This window comes from Jaculus jaculus, chromosome 3, assembly GCF_020740685.1.
Source record: "Jaculus jaculus isolate mJacJac1 chromosome 3, mJacJac1.mat.Y.cur, whole genome shotgun sequence".
In the NCBI taxonomy this organism is placed as follows: Eukaryota; Metazoa; Chordata; class Mammalia; order Rodentia; family Dipodidae; genus Jaculus; species Jaculus jaculus.
In genome coordinates this window covers 152,124,559-152,150,126 of record NC_059104.1, presented here as the reverse complement: position 1 = coordinate 152,150,126, position 25,568 = coordinate 152,124,559, and the positions used below count along the sequence as shown (strand labels likewise).

General features: G+C 39.1%; 1 protein-coding gene across 2 annotated transcripts in view; it reads right to left on the bottom strand.

Annotated features, from left to right (window-relative positions):
* Positions 1-25,435, bottom strand: part of Efl1 (elongation factor like GTPase 1) — a 138,363-nt gene extending 112,928 nt beyond the window's left edge. For both annotated transcript variants that reach the window (XM_004658232.2, XR_006636264.1), the window contains exons 1-7: positions 25,364-25,435; positions 24,534-24,637; positions 21,410-21,477; positions 16,514-16,598; positions 6,767-6,900; positions 5,333-5,470; positions 3,395-3,609 (exon numbers count right to left, since the gene is read on the bottom strand). In XM_004658232.2, the coding sequence (XP_004658289.2) occupies positions 3,395-3,609; positions 5,333-5,470; positions 6,767-6,900; positions 16,514-16,598; positions 21,410-21,477; positions 24,534-24,624 (731 nt within the window). In that variant the 5' untranslated portion in view covers positions 24,625-24,637; positions 25,364-25,435. The remainder of the gene's footprint in view (positions 1-3,394; positions 3,610-5,332; positions 5,471-6,766; positions 6,901-16,513; positions 16,599-21,409; positions 21,478-24,533; positions 24,638-25,363) is intronic.
* Positions 25,436-25,568: the final 133 nt, after the last annotated feature.

Here is a 25,568-nt window from a genome sequence, read left to right as displayed (position 1 = left end):
CAGAGACTGCTGAAAGTAAATATCCACTGATCCTTCTCACCAAGGGATCAGAGAAAGAAAAATATCCAATCAGAGACCAAAACCCAAATTACACTTGGAGGTGGATGCCTGAAACTCTCCTCAAAGTCCATTATTTTGTTTTCTATGTAATTTGCTACTATATAAATCTACATAATTTGTTACTAGGTAATCTGACCCAACAGATTATTTATTCAGCATAGATTTTTGGGTGTACTTCTTAATTTCTAAAATTTGATTTCTATGAAATCATTACTATTAATTGCTATATTTGTGTGTGTGTGTGTTTCTTTGAAACAGGAAAACCTTCTTCCCTCCATAAGTTCTCATCTTACTGCAAAGACTCGTGTAGCTTTCCCATTTAAATGCTGAAAGGAGAAGGGAACTCTCCTATCTCTCCCTCCTAAAGAAAAAGGCTCCCTGAAGAAATTAGGTTGGAAAATGAGCTTGGGAACTCAGGTCCATGTGGCTGCCTGCTTTTTTCTACTCTCACAGGTAGACCTTGGAAGGCTGCTTGGTTCCCACAATGAATACCAGTAACTCCACTGAGGAAGACCCTCAGCAGAACTGGGACAGAGGAGAGAAATAAGAGCACAACCTCTCTATGAAAAATAAGAAAATGAGGGCTGGAGAGATGGCTTAGCAGTTAACCACTTGCCTGTGAAGCCTAAGGACCCCTGTTCAGAGGCTTGATTCCCCAGTTCCCACGTTAGCCAGATGCACAAGGGAGCGCATGTATCTGGGTTTGCAGCAGCTGGAGGCCCTGGCGCACCCATCCTTTCTCTCTCTCTCATCCTCCTCTCCCACAGTAAATATCTCCAATTTGTGAGACTTACACTCAAATTAGCATAAAATCTAACAATTATTATGAAAATAAATATTAAGGAAAAGCTCTCCACCTTGTGGTTCACTAGGAATTAACAAGTCTGGCACTGAATATTACTATATGTCATTGTACTCTCTTTTTGTTAATATCTGAAAGAGGGTCTGGCTATAGCTTATGTGGCTTAGAACCTACTATGTAGCCAAGGCCTGGTGACATATAAATGTATTCCTCTTAAGAAAAGGGCTAGAGAGATGGATTAGCAGTTAAGGTACTTGCCTGCACAGCCTATGGACTTATGTTTGACTCTCCAGGTCCCACGTGATGAGCCAGACACACAGCAACCCAAACACACAATGTCATACATGCACACAGGTCGGGGCGAGCGTCTGGAGTTCAACTGTGGTGGCTGAAGGCCCTAGCGTGCCAATTCCCATTGTCTATCTCTCCCACATTAAAAAAAAAAAAATTAAAGACAGCCAGGCATGGTGGCGCACACCTTTAATCCCAGCACTCAGGAGGCAGAGATAGGAGGATCGCTGAGAGTTCGAGGCCACCCTGAGAATACATAGTGAATTCCAGCTCAGCCTGAGCTAGAGTGAGACCCTACCTTACAAAATAAAAAACAAAAAAGTTCAAGGCCACTCTGAGACCACATAATGAATTACAGGTCAGCCTGGGGTAGAGTGATACCCTACCTCAAAAGCCTTAAAAAAAAAAAAAAAAAAGATATTGGGAACAAGGTAAAAATGTCCACCCTCTTCATTCCTCCTTAAATAGTTCTGGATGTTCTAACCAAAGCAGTAAGATGAGACCAGACAACACAAGTGAATACATATAGGAAGGAAGATATACAACACTCTCTCTGTGTAGATGACAATAGTATTATAGCAAATATCAAATTCCTAGAATAAGAAAATTCAACAAAGTTATAGTATAGAAGAGCAAAATTTTTAAAAATTTAATTACATTTCTATGTACTAGGAATAAATATGTAAATACCCAAATTGTGAACATGTTACCATTTATAATGTAATATAATACAATATAATATAATAATATATAATTTATATAACGTTAGCCAGATGCACAAGGGGGCGCACACGTCTGGAGTTCATTTGCAGTAGCTGAAGGCCCTGGCGTGCCCATTCTCTCTCTCTCTGCCTCTTTCTGTCTGTCACTCTCAAGTAAATAAATAAAAATAAACAAAAAAAATTTAAAAAAAAACACTAAACCATACAACTATTAGAGAGAAAAAAAAGGAAATCTTCATGTTCTAGAGGCAGGCAAAGAGTTATTCAACTTTACACCAAAAGAAAACTCACTGGGCTGGAGAGAAGGCTCAGCAGTTAAAGGTGCCTGCTTACAAAGCCTGCCGGCACAAAGTGGCACATGCATTTGGAGTTCTTGTACAGTGCCAAGAAACCCTGACATGCTTCATACATTCTCTCTCTTTGTCTCTGTCTCAGATACGGAAATAAAATAACATTTTTTAAAAAAGAAAAGCCCATCACAATAAAACAGAGTAAGCTGAAATTCATTTAAATTAAAACAACAGTAATAATACTTTGCTTTGTAAAAGACAGTCAAGAAGATACAAAGCCTAACTACTAACCAGGAGAAATATTTACAAGGCACACACAACACAAACAAGCAGCATCTACATATACATAAGAAAACTCAGCTTGGAGTTAGGAAGAAAGTAGACATAGCTATGCAAGAGTGTCATGTGGAAGCTCTATGATGATGAAAATGTTCTCGAACTTGACTGTATCAATGGCAGTGCCTGAATGCAATATTACTATGAGATGGGCTGTTACCATGGGACAGGGAAGGAGTGATAGCTTTTATAGTCATTATCAATTGGACATAATCACCTAAGCAGCAGGCTTTGGGGCAAGTCCTGGAAGGATTATCTGGATTAGGTTAGCCTCTGGTCATCCTAGTGAGGTATTATCTTGATTAGATCAATTTAGGAAAAAAGACCCACCATAAGGGTGGATGGCACCATTCCACCATCTGGGGTCCTGGAGAAAGCTAGTTGAGCACTAGGACTCATCATTGTCATATTGACTGTGGAATGAATGTGACCAGCTGCCCCAAGCTCCTGTGACTATGCCTTCTCCCTCATGATGGACTGTAACCTTGAACTGCAAGCTGAAACAAACTCTTCCTTCCTTAAGTGGCTTCTTTTCAGGCAATTTTTGTTGTTGTTGTTATTGCTGTTGTTTGAGTTTTTCAAGGTACGGTTTTACTCTAGCCCAGGCTGACCTGGAATTGACTATGTAGTCTCAAGGTGGCCTTCAACTCATGCCGATCCTCTTACCCCTGCCTCCCAAGTGCTGAGATTAAAGGCATGTGCCACCATGCCCCGCTTCTTCAGGCATTTTATCATAGCAACAAGAAAGTAACTAATACAGAAGGATATCTGAATGAAGGGTATGAAAAAACTCCATTATTTCTCATAACTGTATGACAACAATTTATCAAAAGTTTTAAAAAGTTAATGGTATGTAATATCTACAAAAGAGACTTACACTGAAAAAGACTTACCCAAAGCCCCACCCATCTATTGCACTGGTAAACACCACATTGCCTTGCTCTGGAGAGAAGTAAAGCTGAGAGTCATCCACGTCCTCCAAGCCTGTGCTCCAGTCATACACTTGATCGCCTTGTTCAGAAGTTGTGTTCACCTGGGATTCTGTCTCTCTCTCTGCTCTTTCTTCTAGGACTTTAGAAGTAAAAAGAGTTCCTGTAAGTGCGTTAATCTAGGAGAGATGGCGAAATGGCAGAGTGTCACACATGGCAGAGCACACACATGAGTAGGGACACACTGTCTAACCTTCATTAAGGCTAAAATCATTGTCAGAGTTTAGGGCCAATGGAGATTACATTCAAAACACACACACACACACACACACACACACACACACACACACACACATCTACCCTTTCAAATTCGAGCAAAATGAAGGCTCCTAAACTAAGACTTCATATAGATCATTTCTATCATCATTTAAATGTTCTAGGGACAAAGTGGTGCATGCATCTGGAGTTCATTTACAGTGCATGCACCACTTTGTGCATCAGACTTTATGTGGGTTCTGGGGTATCAAACTTTAGCTATCAGGCATTGCAAGCAAGCACCTTAACTGCTGAGCCATCTTTCCAGCCCCCTTATGAATTCTTTTACCAGTCCCTAGGTCTTCTTTCCAATCTGTAATGCCCGTTGATTTTTTTAATTCCAAATTTAAGTAATTTTATTTCCTATCTCAAAGCAAAAAATGGACCTCACTCAGAATTTTTGCATGCTATCACACGCTAATCTGTAAGTCTGTCTACATTAATAGATACTGCTAGACCTTCCCTTGCCACTCACTGTGGGTAAGAATACTTCTACAGAGTATTTTGCAGAGGACAGATGCTGTTTATACTTTTGCCTATTCATAGGGAAATGGATTATCAACCATTCTTTCTCATTGCTCTATCTTTACCTTCCCTGTCTGTGGCAATACACTCAAATTGATCTCTGAATTAAAGAAATTCAAACTCTTATGTCTCACCTATATGGCTCACTAGAATTTAAGTTTTACATTTCTTTCTGCCACCTCTTGTCATTACTTAACATGGTTTCTAATTCTTTAGGGTACTGATCAACAGTTTCCTTGGAAATACTGTACCATGCTTTCACTTGCCTTCAGGATTTTGCACATTTTACTGTATTTCCTATAAATGTCCTTCCTCTAATTCTCAACATAGCTATTAACATTTCCTTTCCCCTCTCTTAAGGTTCCATTGTGGGACTCTCTGTCTCTTCCCCATCAACTCAGGCAGGATTAGGTGGTTCTCATGCTCCAAAATTACACTCGTATGTGGTTGCTCTCCAAGTGTTTCTTCAGCTGTTTGTCTCTCTTACTACACTGAACTCTATGAAAACAGGGACTGTGGTCTGAACACCTTCATATTCACCAGCCCTAGCAAACCAAAGACATTTGACAATTTATATATTTGGCATATATCCATACAGATATTTGCTGAATAAAAAAATAAATGCGAGGGAAATTTTTCATCTAAATGCAATATAGTTCCATGCCTCCTGCTCTAGGTGCTTACATCTCCCCACTTCCCTCCCACACTTTTCTCTCTCTATCCCTCCAATCCCAGATATATACATCCCTTTTTCTTTCTAGCTTTTCTCTTTCCCTTATTCCAATAAAATCTTGGGCCACCCTCAAAAAAAGTTTTAAACCAAGCTTAAAATGTGACAGTCTATTGTTTAAGCTATATACTTAAGCATCTTTCCTGAAGATGGAAGGGATTCCGACAGCATGCCAGTTCTGCACCACTACAAGATTATGTTGACTCCAACAAGCAGAAATCTTAAGTAATGCTTTTTAAAATAAGGCAATTTTCTGCGATATCACCTTATACTCAACTCAGTAACTTCCTTACAAACTTTGAGTCTGGTTTTTAAAGTAGTGAATACAATACCTGTTCTAAAATATTCTTCAGGTGAGAATAGGCCTCTTGTGGGGTGAATTTAAGTTCGACAATCAAGCGATCAATCTTATTAATCACTAAAACGGGACGAATGTTTTCAAGCCAGGCTTGTCGCAGAACTGCCTGTGTCTGATAAAAACAAAGAAAAATGTAAAACTCTTGATTTGCAACACATTAGAAAAGTCTTAGTATTCCCCTGCTCCTTTTTCACAACTCAGATAAAGTTAGTCAGACAGAGTATTCACAGCACAGTATCAAGAACAACAGTAAGCATCACAGCCTGCCTTCATGGAACATGGAAATTTATGTAAGAAGGACAAATAACACTTTAGAAAAACAAGAGTTTAGAAGAAATGTGTCAATTTAATTATAAAACAAACCACCACAGTTCTATCATATGTATCAAAAAATAAAATATTCTCCAGGAGCCTCTGGCCCCTCTCTTATCATAAATGACCTCTGTGAGATAGCCACTAGTCTGCTATGCTACAGTCAGGTGCATTCACTTCATCCATCCTGTCAGATACCTCAGACACTACTTAGACTAAGTTTTTAATCCTGAAGCCAAGACACCTGTGGCCTCAGAGAACAAAGGGGGACTACAGGATAATCATAGTGCATCTTCCTGGAATACCATATTTCCTCCACTTGAGTAACTTGTCTTTTATACTTCATATTTATATTTATTAACTAGATGTGTATATACAATAATAAAGCATCTATGTAAAAAAATTAATTAACAGCTTTTCTCACTTCCATCCCCACTAGAGCTGCATGTTGACTCTGGCCTGAATGATAACTCTGTTCAACTTTGGTGGGAACAGATTACTAGAAATAGTGGATTAAGACTGGAAGAGCCAGCACTCGGGAGGCAGAGGGTAGGAGGATCGCCGTGAGTTCAAGGCCACCCTGAGACTACAGAGTTTTAATTCCAGGTCAGCCTGGACCAGAGTGAGACCCTACCTCAAAAAAAAAAAAAAAAAAGACTGTGGAAGAGTAAGCGAGGAACTCCTCAAGTAGGAGGGTATGTGCCATGTGTATATGTGCATGCGTGTAAGTGTAGGAAGAGGTGTAAACTGAGACACCAAGAGAAGAGAATTTCTCTCACTAGGGAAAAATTATGCCATCAACAACCTCTCAGGATTTAGAAACCTGTTCCATTGGAATAAAACCTCTAGATCCTCTCAAAATCAACATTTCTCCCTTTTCTAAGTCCTTCAAAGAGGACATACATGTGGCCACCTCTTTAAGATCTCTTTTAAAATTTGGTGATTTAGCCTTATCACAGACTAGAACATTACCAAATGTAAAACATAACACCAACTTTTAGCAGCAGTACATGTAATCAAGTTTCTCCTCTTTCTCTTCTTTCTTTAGGTACTACATGTTTTTTCATCACAACACTGAAGCTCACACACATCTAACCTGCGGACAGACTCCTTCCACAGCATCTACCACAATGATGCATCCATCACAAATGCGAACCGCGGTTGATACTTCTGAGGAGAAATCCACATGTCCTGGAGAGTCTATCAAATTAATCAGGTATTCCTCATTGCCTGAAAAAAAAAAATTTGGACACATTATCAGTTATGCAGATAAAGCAATCTTCTTTCTCAAGTGTTCTAGAAGAAAGACTGCTTCTAAGACAAGACTGAAAAATCTAAAGGAACCAAAGGCTCAATCAACTGCTATCATTTTGTTTTTCTCCATGATACAACTATGGACTCCAAAGAGAATCCACATAAAATGTTAATGAACTTTATTACTGAAATAGTTATCACATCCTAACAGCCTGATGTGTGGCTGGCATTGTGCTAAAGACTTTTAATGCATAAGCATGCACTGCTGAATCCTTATATTACTGCTTTGAAACAAATACTACTCTCCTTTTACAGATTAGTCAGTTGAGAATGAAAGAAGAAACCAATGCCTACGGGCTCAATTTAAGACACAAATCAGATGACCAAATTCCTTCCTATAATTTCTCAAGGAGTGGTATTGTGTAAGTCTGCTCAACCAATAGACTAAAACCTAAAATTTGTATAAAAATTCACAAAGTTTAAAAAACCTTAAGGAGCAGTTATGTGCTAAGCAATATGTTAAATGCTAGCATACATATTATCTTCAATATTTCCAACAAATGTATTAAACTTACAGTAGCTGACAGCAAATCTTGACTTGTCTGGTTTTGTAATTAATATTCACACATCCTATCACAGCCCTCAGTCCCAGGCAAACCAGAACTGGTGAGCTAGGATATGGAGACTAAACATTAAGACACAACCTAGCAAACCACGTGGGTACCAGCAATGGAAAATATGCACTCACACTCCTCATGTCATTACTTAAACACAAAAAACCTTTGACGGCAAAATAATTATTTAAATAAGTAACTGAATGTTCAGACATAATGTAGTTTACTTTTGTTCCTCCTCTTCATATTTAAAACCACAATGTTTCTAAGAATTACTACAAGACTTAAGGTTAAACTCTATGGACCATTTAAAGATGTGTGTGTACTTTTTTTTTCTTTTTCTTCCTGGAATGGAACGTTAGTGACTTGCAGCCAAGGTGATATAAAGCAGCACACAGCATCAACCACAAGCAGAGCTTGTGCCTGCCTGCAATTGTTTTACATCAGTAATGTTCACTTACAGTAACCCTCTGTAGTAGTTACCACTATTAGCCCCATTTCAAAGAACTATTTTCCCTACTTCAAAGATCAATTTAGTAGAGCACAGAAACGTTCAACATCTTTCTAATGAATATTATGCTAGAACCCACTCAAAGCTTGTTTAAGAAAATACAATTCAAAATGGCAGAGAAGGTCAGGTCTGGTGTCACATGTCTGTAATCCCAATACATGGGAAGCTAAGTCAGGAGGATCACTAGCTCAAGGCCAGCCTAGACAAGTTCCAGGCCAACCTGGCCTGTAGGACAAGACCCTATCATCCTCACCCCTCTCATTAATCAAGTTGAGAGGTTCAAACCCATCCAACTTCAGAGGCCATACCTCTGGCCACTACACTTAGGCAATAAGTCCCATCACACATACCAAGATTCCACTGACAGTGAGTTAGAACACTGGGTTATGGCTTTTTAGACATTCACTTCATGCTTTTGCTGCTAACAAACTTTTATACTGCCTCAGTATATAGGTTATAAGTATACCAATCAAACATTTGCTTCTAATAATAAAACAGAAATAAATTATTTAAAAATATTTCTTTGGTATACATATAATTTTACCATATATTAAAGATAAAAACAAATTTGCATACTAAGATGATGGATGTGCTCGTTTATTTTTACACAGAGAATTAAATCTTGGCTAAACGTCTGATACATCTTCAACATTTTTCATAATTGACCAATATTTTAATTTTGTAGTCATCAATGCTAAAAATGCTGTTTCACATAAATGTGCAGAATGTGGCAGAAATATGATTAGGGCCAACTCAGAATATTTTAGAAATTCTGTCTTAACCCCAAGCCCAAATGAATTGAACCTACCTTCCTTCCTTCCTTTTTTTTTTTTTTTAATGAAATTTAAGTCAGCATCTCAAATAGCAATTTTTTAAGTCAAGGATTTTAACAATACAAACCAAATGATACACTGATTTGATGCTTCCATGCAGAAGAATTATGATACGAAAATATTGTATCAGGTTTCCATAACTGGAACAAGCATCATTTCCATAATAAAGAATGCTGCATTCTATAACACACAATAGTCTAATCTGAGCTGAGGTAGTTCAGGCAGCATTTGTTGGCATCATGTAGCATGAGGACATGCACATTGCCAAGTGCACATTGTTGTATGATCAAAAAGAACCAAGGCTGCAGTGAAATCACACACTGCAACACAGATAAATGCTGCCAGAAATGCTCCTGGATTCATTTACTTTGAATTTGAATTCATTTTTTTATGTCTCATGTTCAGATACCTTTAAGTATAACCCAAATTTATCATGGGCAATTTTCAAAGCAAATCCTGTTAAATAACCAGGGCCCTAAACCAATGGCCTATTGTGTCTTAATGAAACTTTTCACTGTCACATCTCACAGCACTGGTTTCAGTCACCCTCTTGGATTAAGTACCATGGTCTAAAATAATAGCCAAAGAAAACTGACCAAGTTTAGCATGGTCCAGGGTCCTATCACACAAAAGCAAAAGCTAAGAGCCTTGGAGTTACTAAGCATTTTCTTAGCCTTAACCTTCAATGCATAAACACTGTAAAGGCTCAAAAGCTAAGAGATTTACCCATTCTCAAGAGAAGAAATGAGAAACCAAGAGATATTTGATGGTCTTAGTTCTTTCTTAGGTCTTAAGATGCCTTTGTATTTTACAGCTGGGAAACTAGGCTTGCTTATTTGTTGGCCAAATTCCAGACATAAGGATGGGCAAATTGGCAAGCGTTTTGCCATCTTTTGTCTGTGATGATGCCTGGACCTAGAGATGGAAACTTCAGAGACTGGATCTCCCGTCAAGTTTTTCAAATTCTAAAATAAACTCCTGCAGAAATCTTAGGCATCTTCTGCATTTATCTTTTATTTGAACAACAAACCTTTTAGAGAACAATCAGAGAAATGAACATGTATCTACCTATACCTTCCTAATTATGCATTTAATTCTAGACCCTCTGAAATTCATTCAGAGATGACAAATTAAACTAGGAGGGAATCAAGTGTTTCTACCTAAAAATCTATATTCTCAAAAACAAGAGTGTGCCAGGTGTGCCTTTAATCCCAGCACCAGGGAGGCAGAGGTAGAAGGATCACTATGAGTTTGAGGCTACCCTGAGATTATATAGTGAATTCCAAGTCAGCCTGGGCTAGAGTGAAGCCTTACCTTGAAAAACTGGAAGAAAAAAAAAAAAAGAGTATGTAATGAAATAAACTTGAGAAGCACAGATAGCCTTGTAGGTCACCACACACATACATCCAAAGAAGCCCAGTAATAAAACAGCCTGTCAGCCTCTGTTAAACCTGGAGTTTCTCAAGTGCAGCAAGTGGTGAGGAGGAAGTGCTGTGGCCAGCCACAAAGCTGAGAAAAGGCAGAGTCACACTTAGAGCCAGGCCTTCCAGCTCCACTGTAAATGCCGTTTTCATCTTCACTTTTTCTCCATAACTTTAAACTAAATTTCTAAGGTATGGTAAAATTTGTCCCACATCCATCCAAGAAGAAAAACTCCCTAAGTATAGCTCTTCTATGAGCCAAGTCACATTCTGCTACTTTGAAACTTGTTTGCAGGCCAGGGAGATAGCTCAGCAGTTAAGGGCACTTGCTTGCAAAGCCTGCTGGCCAGGTTCACTTCCACAGCAACCAGGTAAAGGCACATGTACATGGAGTTTAATTGCAGAGGCAAGTGACCCTGAAGCACCCCTACCACCATGGAAATAATTGCTTTAAAAAGTTGTTTACTTGAATATACCAGTGTGTGTGTGTGTGTGTGTGTGTGTGTGTGTGTGTGTGTGTGTGTGTATTAAAGAATATCGGGCTAGAGAGATGGCTCAGTCGTGAACAGCACTTGGTCTGGGTTCAGTTTCTCAGTATCCAAGTAAAGCCAGATGCACAAAGCAGAGCATGTGTCTGCAGTTCATTTGCAGTGGTAAGGAGGTCCTCGGCATGCCCATATTCACCCTCTGTCTGCCTCTTTCTCTCTCAAGTAAATAAATAAAAATACTTTTTAAAATACATAAAAATGTCATGAAGCTTATATTACTGACTGATAATAGAAATTACATACATATGTATACATATGAGTTTTTGTTTGTTTTGTTTATTTGAGAGCAACAGACAGAGAGAAAGACAGGGGTGAGGAGAGAGAGAGAGAATGGGTGCGCCAGGGCTTCCAGCCACTGCAAACGAACTCCAGACGCGTGCGCCCCCTGGTGCATATAGTTAACAGGGGGTCCTGGGGAACTGAGCCTCGAACCAGGGTCCTGCTTCACAGGCAAGCGCTTAACCGCTAAGCCATCTCTCCAGCCCTGTATTTTAATTTTTTAGAATATTTTTGTTTACAAGAAAGTGTATGAGTATGTGAATGGGCATGCCAGAAAATTTTAGAAATTCTGTCTTAACCTCTTGCTGCTTCTGGATACTGGGGAATCAAACTCATGCCAATAGGCTTTGCAGGTAAACACCTTTAGCCACTAAACAATCTCCCCAGGCTTCCCCCTTTTTTTGCAGAAATGGTCTCATGTAGCTCAGGCTGGCTTCCAACTCACTATGTTGCCGAGGATGGACTTGAACTTCAAATCCTCCTGTATAATATCTCCTGAGTGCATGGTAACAGGCATGTGCAGCCACATTCAGTTTCATGAGGTGATGGGAACTGAACCCAGGACTTCATTCCAGCACTGCAAACTGAGCTACATCTCCAATATCTACCTATCTCTCTCTCTCTCTTAATCTACCTATCTATCTATCTGAGAGGAAAGAGAGAATGGGCATGTCAGGGCTTCTTGCCATTATAATGAACTCTCTAGGTCCATGTGCCACTTTAAGCGTCTGGCTTTATGTGGATGCTGAGGAATCAAATCCAGGCCATTAGGCTTCACAAGCAAGCACCTTTAACCACTGAACCATCTCGCCAGGCCCCCTGTATTTATTTTTAATGGAAATTGAATAGGCTGAATGACCTTTCCAACTGGTAACACAATCCCCGCCTCAGTGTCCTGATTGTTGAGATTACAGATGTGAGTCACCACACAAAGATTTCTCTCCCATTCTGAACTTTTTTTTTTCCTTTAGAAAAGCCAGAGTTGGGGTCTAGCTGGATATCCTTGACTCTGTGAAGTGTTAAAAGTGAGATTCCAGGAGGAAGGAGGGGACTTTCTATTTGGAAAACACTAATCCCTGCTATATAGAAATTTCTGATATGTTTTCCCAAGTATTACGAAATTAACTCATATTCCAATGATTTTCTTCATGTAAGAAAACTGTTCTTTAAAAAGCTAAATAACAATTTATTTTTTAAAACATGTTCCAAGGCAACTAGAAAAAAAAAAGCAGAAAGATCTAAGTTAATTATGGGAGAAATCTCCCAATTTCTGCTAACAGTTACGCAGAAAGAACCTTGGCACTGCCCCTTACTTTAAAGTGGCATAGATAATCGTTTCTTAGAAGGGTCACAATTGTCACCAGCACCTGACAATGAGATTCTCCTGAAAAGTAACTTACTGTAAGGAATTCAGTATTCCATTTCCAAAACAATGAAGACACCACTAAAGAAGGGCATGGGAAAATTTTCCTAAGGGAAGAGACAACTTGTGTTTTGGGTGAAGACCTGAACTGAGTAAATATCTTTTGATGTTTTGAGTGTGTTAGAAGAATACTGATCTAACCATAAAAATTACAGGAACATAAGAAGGACCATAAGTTATCTAAGGATGTGTTGCTAACCAAATTCCTTAAACATGTCAATTATGTACCTGATATATAATAACTACCAAGTACCGCAAGTTTCCATCACATGACATACTACTACTGTCCTTGCATATTTTAAATCAATGCATAAGATTACAAGTTACAAATCAACTACAATGACATACTACAGTGTGTATCTAGAAGGCCCCCTCAAGGCCCATACATTAAAGACACTGCCCTCAGCTTGGCACTATTGTGAGGTGGTAGACTTTTAAGAGGCAAGGTCCAGTGGAAGGTCTTAGGTTACTGGGGGAGTACCCTCTAAGGGTGGCACTGTGGTCTCATTCTCTCACATCCTAGTGAACAGCTTCCTCTACCACAGCACGAAAGCAGGGGAAACAACCAATCCAGACTGAAACTTCCAAAGCTGTAATCCTGAAATTCTGAAAGTGGCCAGGACAGTAAGTGGAAGAAGGAGAGAGATAATCAGCATTATTGTCGAGAAGCAAAGCTACACAAGTGGTTCTCAGGGATGGTGAAGAGCCACTTTGGAGGAATCACATGAAAAGGAAAATTATGAGCCAAATGTCAAAGTCATCAATGAATGGAGACACTAATCAGGTGATCACAGTATTGAGAAAGGTGAGAAACTGGGTGGCATTAAGTCTAGAAAGGAGGAGTTTAAAGGAAGAATGGGAGAATTAATTTTGGAACCAGTATTAGGACAAGAAGACAATCCTTTGTCCTAATCCAAAGACCTAGGGAACAAGAAAGAAATACAAGGAAAGCAGAGTCATCACTGAGAGGCAGGAGTGGGAGGGACTGACAGTAAAAAGATGCTGAGGATGCAGGGATGTGTTTACCTTAGAATTTCTATAGATATTTTTTGGAAAGAAAGGGAGTGGTAGGAGGTTGAGGAAGGTTATTAGAATCACAAAGAAATACAGCAAAGAGATCATTAAGAGAGGCCTTATCATGCAATTTACATCTTGGGTAATGACCAAAGACCACAAGGATGTGGGTAAAGTTGGCCACAGGAAAATGTCCATAAGTAATCCCAGAAAATCTGTGGTTGGAAGACAGACCCCAGGAAGAATCAGCCCAGGGCCTGGACTGACTAATTTCCAACAGATTCTTGATCCAAGTGAACCGTCTGAAAATGTGAATTCTTGGTTTCTAGGACTGCTACTATATTGTGGAAACTACTCAGTCCAAAATTTCTTAACTCCATCTTGTACAGAAGTGAAGTAAGGATGATACTATCTCAGAGGGCTGCTGTAGGAATTCCACAGTCATCCTGAGAGCTAGCGAAGAACTAAACTTCCCATCACCTACTTTCTCAACACTGGCAGCAACTGAATGTTTTACAAAGCCAAGTAGTCACTGTCTTAAGAGGAATTAAAAACAAAAAACAAAAAACTGACCTTTCAGTCATGTAAAACAAGAGAAACCTTCCTCCTAGAATCAGGCCAAAGGAATACAATAATCAGGACCACAGGAAAATGCTCACACAGGCAGATGGAGGAAAGGGGCACTTCTGCCTGTAGTAAAAATACACGCTGGCCCTGTGTGAATCTGGGTGACATGAGTTCTTTGTGGCCTAGCCTTTGGACAGCCACAGAGCTGAATCCATCCTGAGTGTAAATCCTGCACCTGACCCCCTGCACTGGGACCTCTTGGCAGAAAGAGCCCATTTAGAGTATATCCTAGCTACAAGAGGCCACAACTTGGGTGGATCTGAGGCGTCCTGAGTAAAGTTACTAGGGAGCCTATATACCTGAATTTCCTAAGTGAAAGCCTGTCAACTCTTCCACTGCAGTCAATATACACAGCATTCTTCAATGTTCAAACAAGCTGCCAATATTTTTAAAAATATTAAAATATTGAAAAATTAATTTCTAAGCTGGGTGTGGTGGCACATGCCTCTATTCTAAGCACTTGGGAGGCAGAGGTAGGAGGATCGCCGTGAGTTTGGGGCCACCCTGAGATTACATAGTGAATTCCAGGTCAGCCTGAGCTAGAGTGAGAACCTACCTTGGGAAAAAAAAAAAGAAGAAGAAAATTTCTCACATGGCCTCCATCAATGGTGCTGGCTCTAATGGTAAGGATGATGGAGGTATACTGTAGGAAGACAAAATTTACTCTCTAGTCATCAACATACCTACTCAGACCATCTCACCAAGATGTATGAACAACAAGAACCAGTAACCTTATATTTAATAATCTTACTTGACTGGTATTGGAATAATAAGCTATTTGGGGGAATTTAGGTTAGATATTTACTTCCATGCATACATATATGCACACATAAAATTCTTGTTGGGCTAAGCATAAAAACTGAAAACAAAACTAGTGATAAGATTCAGTGATTCCTATTTCATTCCTGTATTTTATGATATATCCTATAATAAAATAAGTTGATTATCCTTAGGCTGGAGTGATGGCTTAGCAGTTAAGGCTCTTGCCTGTAAAGCCAAAGGGCCCAGGTTCGATTCCCCTGGGCCCAAATACACCAGATGCAGAAGTGGTACATGTGTCTGGAGTTCGTCTGCAGTGACTGGATGACCTGGTGCACCCTCCAATAAATAAGAATAAACCCCTTAAGATGTGAGTACTTTAAAAAAGGAAATGTTACTTTCTTTCAATATTAAATACTAGGAATCCATGTGCCTAAAAGCTTCAAAACTTATTTGATACAAAAATACTTTTAAGACTGATGGCAAGGAAAACAGCCACACCCCACCACATAGTACATCCCTTGATGCCAGTGCCAGAGATAGGGTACTGTGCATGATGAACCACAGGTTACTCAATTAGGAAAAGAAAACTTTATTGTTTTCTTTTCACAGAATATACATCTGTATAAAGTTTTCTAACAGTACAATAATAATCTTGAAAGGTACAGATTTCAAATAATCTAGTCTCTGGGAATAATTACTGTGAAGGTTTAATATGTATCCTTCCAGAAACCTTCATCCACGTTCATGTTTTTATTACCAAAACACATTCACATCTTAGAAAATACTCTGCAATTTGGTTTTGTCTTAATATATCATTTTTTCCATATAATGCCTACAGATTTAAGCATGTATGAGGTACACAATACTTCACTTCACAGATATATCAGACTATTTAGCCAATCTCTTATTAACACTTAAGTTATTGATTTTTTTTTTTTTAAACGAGGTAGTCTCACTCTGGTCCAGGCTGACCTGAAAGTCACTAGTAGTCTCAGGCTGGCTTCAAACTCACAGCGATCCTCCTACCTTTGCCAGATGCCAGCCTGAATTTTTTTTTTTTTATTAACACAAACTTTTGGTGATTATCAGTAAATTTACATCTCACATATTTTTTGACTGTTTCTCTCAGGGAATTCCTGTGTTACTACTATCAAAATGGCATCCATAGTTAGGGATAGGAAGCTAGTACTGATGACAGTAACCCCACAGTTAAGTAAGACTGCAAATCTAACATCCATGGCATGGAGCAGAAGAAAGATCCAGGCAGGAACTGGGGCCCAAAAGGAAGCCAGCAAAGCCCTATCTCTGACATTCCTCATGAAGCAATCCATACCATAGGCTGGTGGAGAGAGGCAGCTGTGAACGGACAGTTCTGCCCTCAAGCCAGCCAGAGGCGCCCATCTGCATCCATGCCTGGATAGCCTGACTGACAACAGGTCATATGGAGAGGCCAGAGTGAAGTACATGGAACATAAAACAAAGACACTGAGACCTGCAAAGAAAAAAAGGGGCATGGAAGATGCAAAGTATTTGTGGTTAAAATGCAGATGGGTTTACCTGTTGTATAATGCAGTGAAATGGCACTGGATTTCATGGTGATCCCTCGTATCTGCTCATCCTCTCTGCTGTCCATGTATCTTAACTGGAAAAATGCAACAGAAGTACCCTTACTTCCCAAAGAATAAAATGCAATGTCAAAATGGGTAGAATTCTATTTTGTTTTAAACACATAGTTTGTATTTTTTTTTAAGTAGTAAGGGGCTAGAGATGGGAAGATGGTCAAGAGGAACACAAAGACTGAAAAAGCACTACTACTAGGGACTCTCAAATGCATTCAAATTCTGCCTCTCCTCCTCAGACATCCTCCAATCTCTCACTCATCCAATTTCCAACCAGGAAGGGCTGGACAGTACAAGACAAGTCATAAAGATTACTCATCTAGAGTAATTCTTCAGTCCATCTTAACAGTCATCATTTTCTATTCAGATGTAGTTTCATTGACAAGATCTCTAGAGCCTTGAGAAGGTTTTGCCTAAAGTGAAGAATTCTAAATACAAGCTTTTCTGTTAAAAAAAAAAGGATATAATAGAAAATATTAACAGTACTAAAAATTTAGTTGATATCTTTCACAAAGCTTCAGTGCCCACAAATAAGGCCCTAACATCTTATTTTCCAGACTTTGCAGGACATCAGTATTGGCTCCATTAATTGAAGTGCCACGACTTTAAGCTCTTCAGCCCTAGAATACACTATCATCCTTCCTGTCTCCAGAGTCCTTCCTGTCTTCCTGCCCTGGCTTCTTTCTCTCCACTAAAAAATTCTTTTAAATTCTTAACTCTGTATATGCTTGTTTCTTTTACTCAAAAGCCTTGAGACACTTGGTAATATGGGATTGCCACACTTATTCATCCCACATTCACTCCCTTTTCAGAAAGGTTTCCATTCCCATTTGGCAAATCCAGACACCTACATCACTCATCACTGGCTGGAAGCAATGGTCTTTTCACTCTGTGCTTCTCTGGATTCCATCATGTTGTCAATCACTCTTTATGCACATGTGTATTCACATCATGTGAAATCTTCCCAAGCTGAAGTCTTGGAGTTTATCACTTATTCCTCCTTAGACTCCCCTGCTGATTTCCCTTCCTGTCCACCTTCAGACAGGCCTTCTTTCTAGGTCTTCTCACTTGTTACTCTTCTCTGGGTCTTTAAACACTTGGGTTGCTACAAACAGATATGAGGCATAAAGAATAGTAGCTTCTAATTATGTATATTTTCAAAGTCTCCAGTGCTAGGAGATCCATCATGAGTCTTAGCTTGACCATTTCATTGCTTTCATTAAAACTTCTTAAAGAGTCACTAAACAATGTCACTTATAATTGCAACCTTTAAGATAAAACCACACCCTAAATGTTATTTTTTTTCTTTGTTCAATATTACATTCCTGAGTCAAACATATTGATGTTTGTAGCTATAATTCATTCAATTTCATTACTGTAAGAAATCTACCACATTTCTTCATCCATACTTGTGATGGACATGTAAGCTCACATTGTTTTTGGTAACTATACCTGAGCTGATTAAGTTAGGATTATGTCTCTTATACCTAAAATGAAATTTCTGAATTATCAAATTTAAACATCTTCATTGTTAACAGATATACACTAATTTGTTTGACAAACTGGTTGTACTGGTCTACACTCAACCCTGGAATAGTACTTTCCTTTCTTCATAATCTCAACATTTTGTCAGACTTTGTCTTCTAAATCAGGTGAGTAATAAATAATATTTCATCATTTAAATTGATACTGCTTCAACTGCTAATGGGACTGAGTATCTTTTTACAAGTTTATTATCTTGACTTGGCCTTCGCCATTCCTCTAAGTTTTTTGAAAAAAATTTTTCTTCATCCTTCCACTGGTTGTATTATAGGCTTGTTTTGGACAGGAGTTATAAACGGTCTCTAAAATTAGTACTTTGTCAGGTATATGCTCATTAATATTTCCCCTAGCTCCAAGACTTAATTTTTTTTTCATTTTTTGGAATATCTGATAATAAAAGTTATTAATTTTAGTGGAAATGAATTAATCAACCTTTTATATAAATGTTCATGCTTTATCATCTTAAGAAAATTTCCTGCAAGATTACAGAAGTGCTATCCACAGTAATTTTCTAAAAGTTAATAGTTCTGCTTTTCATGTATTTTAAATATGTGTGTGTGATGTGAAGTAGAGGTCTAATATTTTTTTTTCCCACAGGGAAAAACTACTACCCAAAGAACATTTCTAGGAAGGTCATCTTTTCTCCAAAGATCTGAAATGCCAGTTCTATACCAAACCAAGTTCTCACATGTGCGTATGTCTATTTCTAGCCATCAGTCAATTTTATGCCTCAGTCAATACTAAAGCACAGGTCATAATGCATTCATAAGTCTGGCCATCTGGTAAGAAATAGTACTGAACCCTCGTTTTGGCTATGAAACATAATGAGCAGAAAGAATCAACCACCTAACTTATTTTATTCTTGAATTTACACAAAAAAGTTTCAACACTTCATTAAATCCAATCTTAGCTGGAGGGTTTTTATTAGTTAAATCCAATCTCAATTGCAGAGATTCCATAGTAGATTATGGAAGCTACTTTCTAAAACTATTTTATGAAGATGTCTTACTACAATAGATTTTAATTTTATTGCAGATTCTCTGCACATACCAAAATGACTGTTTTTCTTTAATCCACTAGTATAGTCACATTAAAATCAATCTCCAATTCCTTGAGGTAATTTCATTTGGTTATGATGCTCTTTTCTGTTTTTGCATGTACATGTGTGTATTTGCACATTGTGTGCAGATACACATCCCCCATGTATGAGTGAAGGACACAAGAAATCTTTTGTCACCCTCCATCATTCATCTGAATGTTTCCTTGAAATGAAGTCTCTCTGATTCTAGCACTTGTCATTTTCTGAGCTCCAGCAATTCTCTAGACTCTGCTTCCCAGAGGACCGGAGTTACAGATATGCATGACCTGTTCATGTGGGTTCTGGGAAATTGAACTCAAGTGTTCTCAGGCCCTCAAGCTTGCTTAGGAAACACTCTGACTACTGAGCCATTTCTCCAGGCAGAACTCTCTTTAAAAGTAATGCTGGATTTAGTTTCTTTAATAAAAATATTAATTTTTATACAGTAATTTAAGGTTGGCATACAATTTTCCTGTCTCAGACTACCTTTAACAGAGTTTTGGACTATTAGAGGACTTCTACTCATATGATCTGCCAAGTATTTCCTATTGTTGGGATTTTCCCCCCATGCTACTGATTGGTTCAGAAGATCTGAAATTATTCGTTCCTTGACTGTTTGGTATCATAGGCAATTAAACTAGACAGGCACATTTAACTAGTTATGCCATTTAGGCTTCTTTGTGGAAAGACTTTTGTCAACCAATTCAATGAATTCTCAACCAATTCAATGTCTTAAATGGCTATAGAATTACTTAAGTTTTCTATGTATTTTCTTGATTTCACTTTAGTATGTTCTAATTTTCCAGATGATTTTCTGTTTTACCACTCTTAAATTTACTGTCATGAAGTTATCCATTATACTCTATCATTACTTAAATGTCTACAGCATTTTTCTTTCCTAGTGTCATTTATTTCTAACCCCTTTCTGAGATTGATAAATCTTACTAATACTTGCCAGTTGTATTTACCTCACTGTTATTAATTTATGAAATTGTTCTTTAGTGATATTACAGTTTTTATATTACTAAGTACAGTAAGCCACAAATATAGACATTAGCTGTTCAAAAGTACCAAATAGTCCTCAACAATGAAAGTTTAAAATAAGAAAAATTTAGTCACAATAACCATAAATTATCTATATTGTTAGTAATTTTAGTTTGTAGACATTATATTTTTAGAGCTTTTTAAAATCTATAGAAAAACTGGAAAATAGAGGTTCTCAGAAACATCCTACCAACAGTTTGTCCCATTATTTGCATCTTTATTCCTGTGTGGTGTGATGTTTTTAACCAGTGAAACAATACTGATACATAATTGAAATCTACACTTTACATTAAAGCAGATGTAGCCATAATTTTCAGACTTGTTAATTCCCAATTTTGGTTTTGCTGATCTTTTCTATAAAATATCTGTTTTCTATTTCAATAACTTATGTCTAATTATCTTCATCATCTTACTTCAGTTACTGTAATTCCAACTTCCTAAGTTGGGAGGATACAAGTACTTTATTTTATATTCAACCTTGGCCCAGCTTCCCACAGAAATGGCCTCAAATTCCCAATTTTAATCTTTAAGTCTCCTGATTCAATTTTGTTTCTCTGTTTTCCCATCTCATTATTCTTTATCACTTGATCAGCCTTGTTGATCATATCCTAGATTCATTAAAGAGAGAAAAATCTTTTTTATTTTTCTACTGCAAAGTTAATGATTCCAAGCCATTTCACCTCATGCTACAAAAAAAAAAAAAAAAAGAATTCTTTCACTTCCTAAAACACTATTTTCACCATGATTCCCAGGCTTAAGACTTCTTTAGTATTCAGAATACCTTGCTTACCCTTCAATTTCTTCTCTGATGCATTTTATCAGCACATTTCTCTCCCACTAGCCTTTGCACAAAAGTTCCACTCAAAATTAGCTCTTACATGGGTAAGATGGCTTGTGTTTTTTCCTCAAACCATGCAACACATCCACCCGTGAAACCTTGCACAATCATATAACATTTTTAACTTGTTGCAATTCAGCTTTGTGCTTATATGATATTGGGTTAATATAAAGCTACACAGAACACTATAAGCTGTTCTCAACATCTATTTTATCTCGCTTAGTGGCTTAGCAGTTTCTTACAGTTGTTTAAGTTGCCAACACAGCAAATAGATCATGGTGTTGTAGACAGCTAATACAAAAGTGCATTAAGTATCAAATAAAAGGACATACCTTGCCTGCCAGGCGGCTGGAGATGATTCCATTACTAGATATAAGGCAATCAGCAAGAGTAGTTTTTCCTGTTAAAATAACATAATTAAAAACCGTCTTCTTTTTCCTTAAAAGGGGTTGGGGGATGAGTTATACTTACAGATGCACTATCTGGTTATAAAAATTGGTTTAACAAAGATTTTTCATTTACCTACTAGATGACACATACAAAAACATAGAAACATTTTAAGTTTTAGAGATGTTTGGTCAGTATTCAATCTAGAAGGAAGTGTTAGCTCTCTGTACTACAAATAATTTTTCCCCCCTTATGGAGCTCATGAATCTCATCTGCTGTCAGGTACCCTTTTTTTGTTTGTTTGTTTTTTGACGTAGGGTTTCACTCTAGCTCAGGATGACCTGCAATTCACTATGCAGTCTCACAGTGGCCTCAAACTCATGGCAATCCTCCTACCTCTGCCTCCAGAGTGCTGGGATTAAAGGCTTAAAGGCATGAACCACCAGGCCCGACTCAAGGTACCTTTTTTTTTTTTTTTTTTTTGATATTTCAAGGTAGGGTCTCACTCTAGCCCAGGCTGACCTGGAATTCACTATGGAGTCTCAGGGTGGCCTCGAACTCACAGAGATCCTCCTACCTCTGCCTCCTGAGTGCTGGGATGAAAGGCATGTGCCACCATACCCAGCTTGACTCAGGTACCTTTTTTAAGCACAGAAATTTCCTTAAACTAAGGCCAACCTTACAGAGTAATTTTTCTATGAATTAATATAATTTATCCTAAAAGGAATTAATAAGCCCATTACAATTATTCTATCAATCATCCCATATTCCAGAGTAGTGATTCCACTTAAAAACTTATAAAAGCCCTAAAAGCTCAAAATGACAAAAAGACAACAATAAAATTTACCTCAGAAAGGTATACTGGGTAAAACATCAAGAAACTATAGAATGTTATTTTCTGCCATATGCATATGACCTTAGCCAAAGTTTGCTTTCCTGTTCAACTGTTTAAACTCATTTAGGAAAGAAACTAAGCCATTTGTTCGTTTATAACATAGCCTGTGAAGGGCTACATTGCAGCCATCAATACAACCTGGTATCCAAACTTAAACTTAGAATCTACCTATAAGAGAAATTTTTTGGATAATAAATTATACATTAGCCTAGTATCCATATGGCATTATGGGCATATTTAATTTTCACAGTTGGACTGGCTTAACAAAGGCTGGGCTTTTCCTTCAAACCAGCTCTTTCTGTACTGTGTGAACCATACAGAATCTGAGTAATAGTTCAAACCCTGAAGATCTATAATAGCTTGTCTTATAGATATTGTGTATTCCCATATAATTGTAGAACATCACTTTCCTGGCACACAATCAAGTAGAATGCATTATAAGCATGGCAAAAACCACCCTAGAACGTAAGGACCCAGACAACAGGGACTTTGCTTTATACATTTTTTTGCTGATTCCTTAGGACAAGAACAATGTCTGGCATATAGGAGATATTCAATAATTAGTTGCTGAATAAATGAATCATAGGTTTTCTAGGAGAGTACCAATAAAATTATTTGTTACACACACACACACATTACTGAATTTCTAATAATTCTCAAAGGAAAAAAAAAAAAACCACCAAAACTTTCATGTCCTCCAGATGTGTGTAGTCAATCAAAAAAACCCAGGAAGGCTAGCCACTGATTTGTACAACTCAATCTCAGTTGGCTTTACCTAGGAATTGATCCATTATCTTTCAGTTCCTATCCTCACTTCCCCTCAGCTGTCACAGCAATGGCAACAGTCTTTTTTGTGTCTTTTAATCCCTTCCAAGCATTTTTACAAGTTTAATCTAATTCACTATTTGAACACATCACCTTTACTTTTTCCCTAATGGCTCCTTACAACCTAATGAAAATGTTAATGACTATTTTCATGCCAAGGGATTTAATTACTATCCTCTTTTATATAGACTGTATTCAGACGCTCAAAAGGGCACAGTAACTTCAAAAAGAAGCTTGAGAGCTTAGGTTGTTTAACTGCAGAACACGAAGGGGCACACAGCCCTTTATCCTCAAGTCTAGTGGGCATGAAGAGCTCTAGGAGTCAGGACCCGGCCTGCCTCTTCACCCGTCTACTGCTCCCTTCCTGTTCTGTCGATGGCAACTAGGTTTTCCTTTACATGGTCTTCTGATCACTGTGCTGTGTCTCCCAGAAAGAGCTCTGAAAGAGCTCTGACACAGAGAAGAGTAACTGGGTCCTAATAACATCTGTCCCTATCTCACACATCCATGAACTGGGCTTTGGCTACACTTATTTCCTTTGTCCCTCCATGACACATCGCACCTTGCAGTATCAGTCCCCATTGGTCATCTAAAGCCCCTCTTCACAAGTTAACTCTCATGCTAACTGTGCTGTTGCACTTTTCAAAAAGTTTTATTCATTTACTTGATAAGAGTGGTGGAGAGACAGAGAAAGACAGAAAGGGAGACCCAAAGCCTTTAGCCACTGAAAACAAACACCAGACGCATGTGCCACCTCCTGCATCTGGCTTTACATGGGTACTGGGGAATTGAACTCAGGTCCTTAGGCTTTGCAGGCAAGCGCCTTAAACGCCGAGCCATTTCTCCAGCCCATATAACACTTTTTTTTAACCCACCTGTGACTTCCTGATGCTCTAGTTTTCTCAACCCACAGTATGGACTACTACTTCTCATGTGTCTCATATTGCTCTGCTTCACCCCTACAACTTCATCAGAAGGCAGGCAGGAGGCCCCACTCACAAATGTCTATTTCCTAATTAACCTTACAAAACACCATGAACTTAGCAGATGCTCAGCAACTATCTGATGAATTCAATAGGATCATATGGCAGAATATAATGTCATTTCAATTTTCACATTTTAACAAAAGTTCAAGTTCCAGTTTAAAAACAATGTGACTTACCATGAAGAATGCTGATCACTAGACTAGTTAACCCCCTTTATCTCAAATACTTTATAGCATGCTTGACATCACAAAAAAAAAAACACTTAGCAAGCATCACTCTACATTGTCCAGAGCTTCACTCTAATTAAACACGCACATACACACCTCCTTTGCTAAAGAAAACCATTTATAAAGAGATTCTTACCATGATCAACGTGAGCCAAAATACAGATATTCCTGATGTTGGCAGTGTGTTTTTGGAGTTGAATCATCTTATCCACACTATTTAGCACCATGGTTACTTATTTCCTGTGAATATCAATTGGACATGTATTACTAACTACACAAGCGCCTAAAAAAAAAATCAGGGCTAAACCACCACACCAAATTTAGATTTAGATGCTGGAGGGTGCCGACTAGTCTCCTCAAATCCCTTAAAAAGGAGAAGTCATGGAACCTTTAGGAGCTCAGATCCAAGTCCAGTTGGAAAGTCATCTTATCTGTTCTCGGAAGGTACTTAGGGGAGTTTGCATGTGCTTCCGGTCCTGCCGGTGAGATGAATCACCAGCTCACTCAGAGGACTGGGCGTAACGACAACACCCTGCCGAGGTATGTCTATCACAACTCCCGGACAAGGACCACCACAGGAAGGGCGCAGACCTCTCTCTTCCCCCTCCACGGCCCTTCTGCAAAGCCCTCGTTCCGTGGAAGACTTCGCTCGCCGTCAGCCCAAGCGAAGACCTGGGTGACTGGCAGCGCTCGAGGAAGTTTCGGGTCACGTGCTTAGGAGCCAAACAGGTGCACTCGCACCTCTCCCATTCCTCTCCGCCCCGGGAGGGGAACCCCTCGCCCTGCACGCCCTTCCTCTCGGCGGGGAACCGCGGGCTGGGTTCTCGCTGAGGGTCCCGGTTCCGAACAAGAACCGGCCGACCCGGGCTCCACTCTCCCCTAGCTCAGTCCCCACGATGTCCTCCCCTTCTCTCCCCCCTCCCCCGACACACATCTGCTCCCGCGACCACCGCGGGCCTCACTCACCGACTCCCAGCACCAGCCGCGTCTGAAGCGCCGGGACAACAGCGGACCGGAACTCGCGCGCGCGCGCGGGGGGCGGGGCGGGCGGCCGCGTGACCTCTGACCCGCGCGCGTCCTGGACGCCGCCGGAAGCCGCTGCGCGTCCGTCCATCGCCCCCCTCCCCGCCCGCCCGGCCGCTCGGCTCTGATTGGGTCCCGCGGTCGCCTT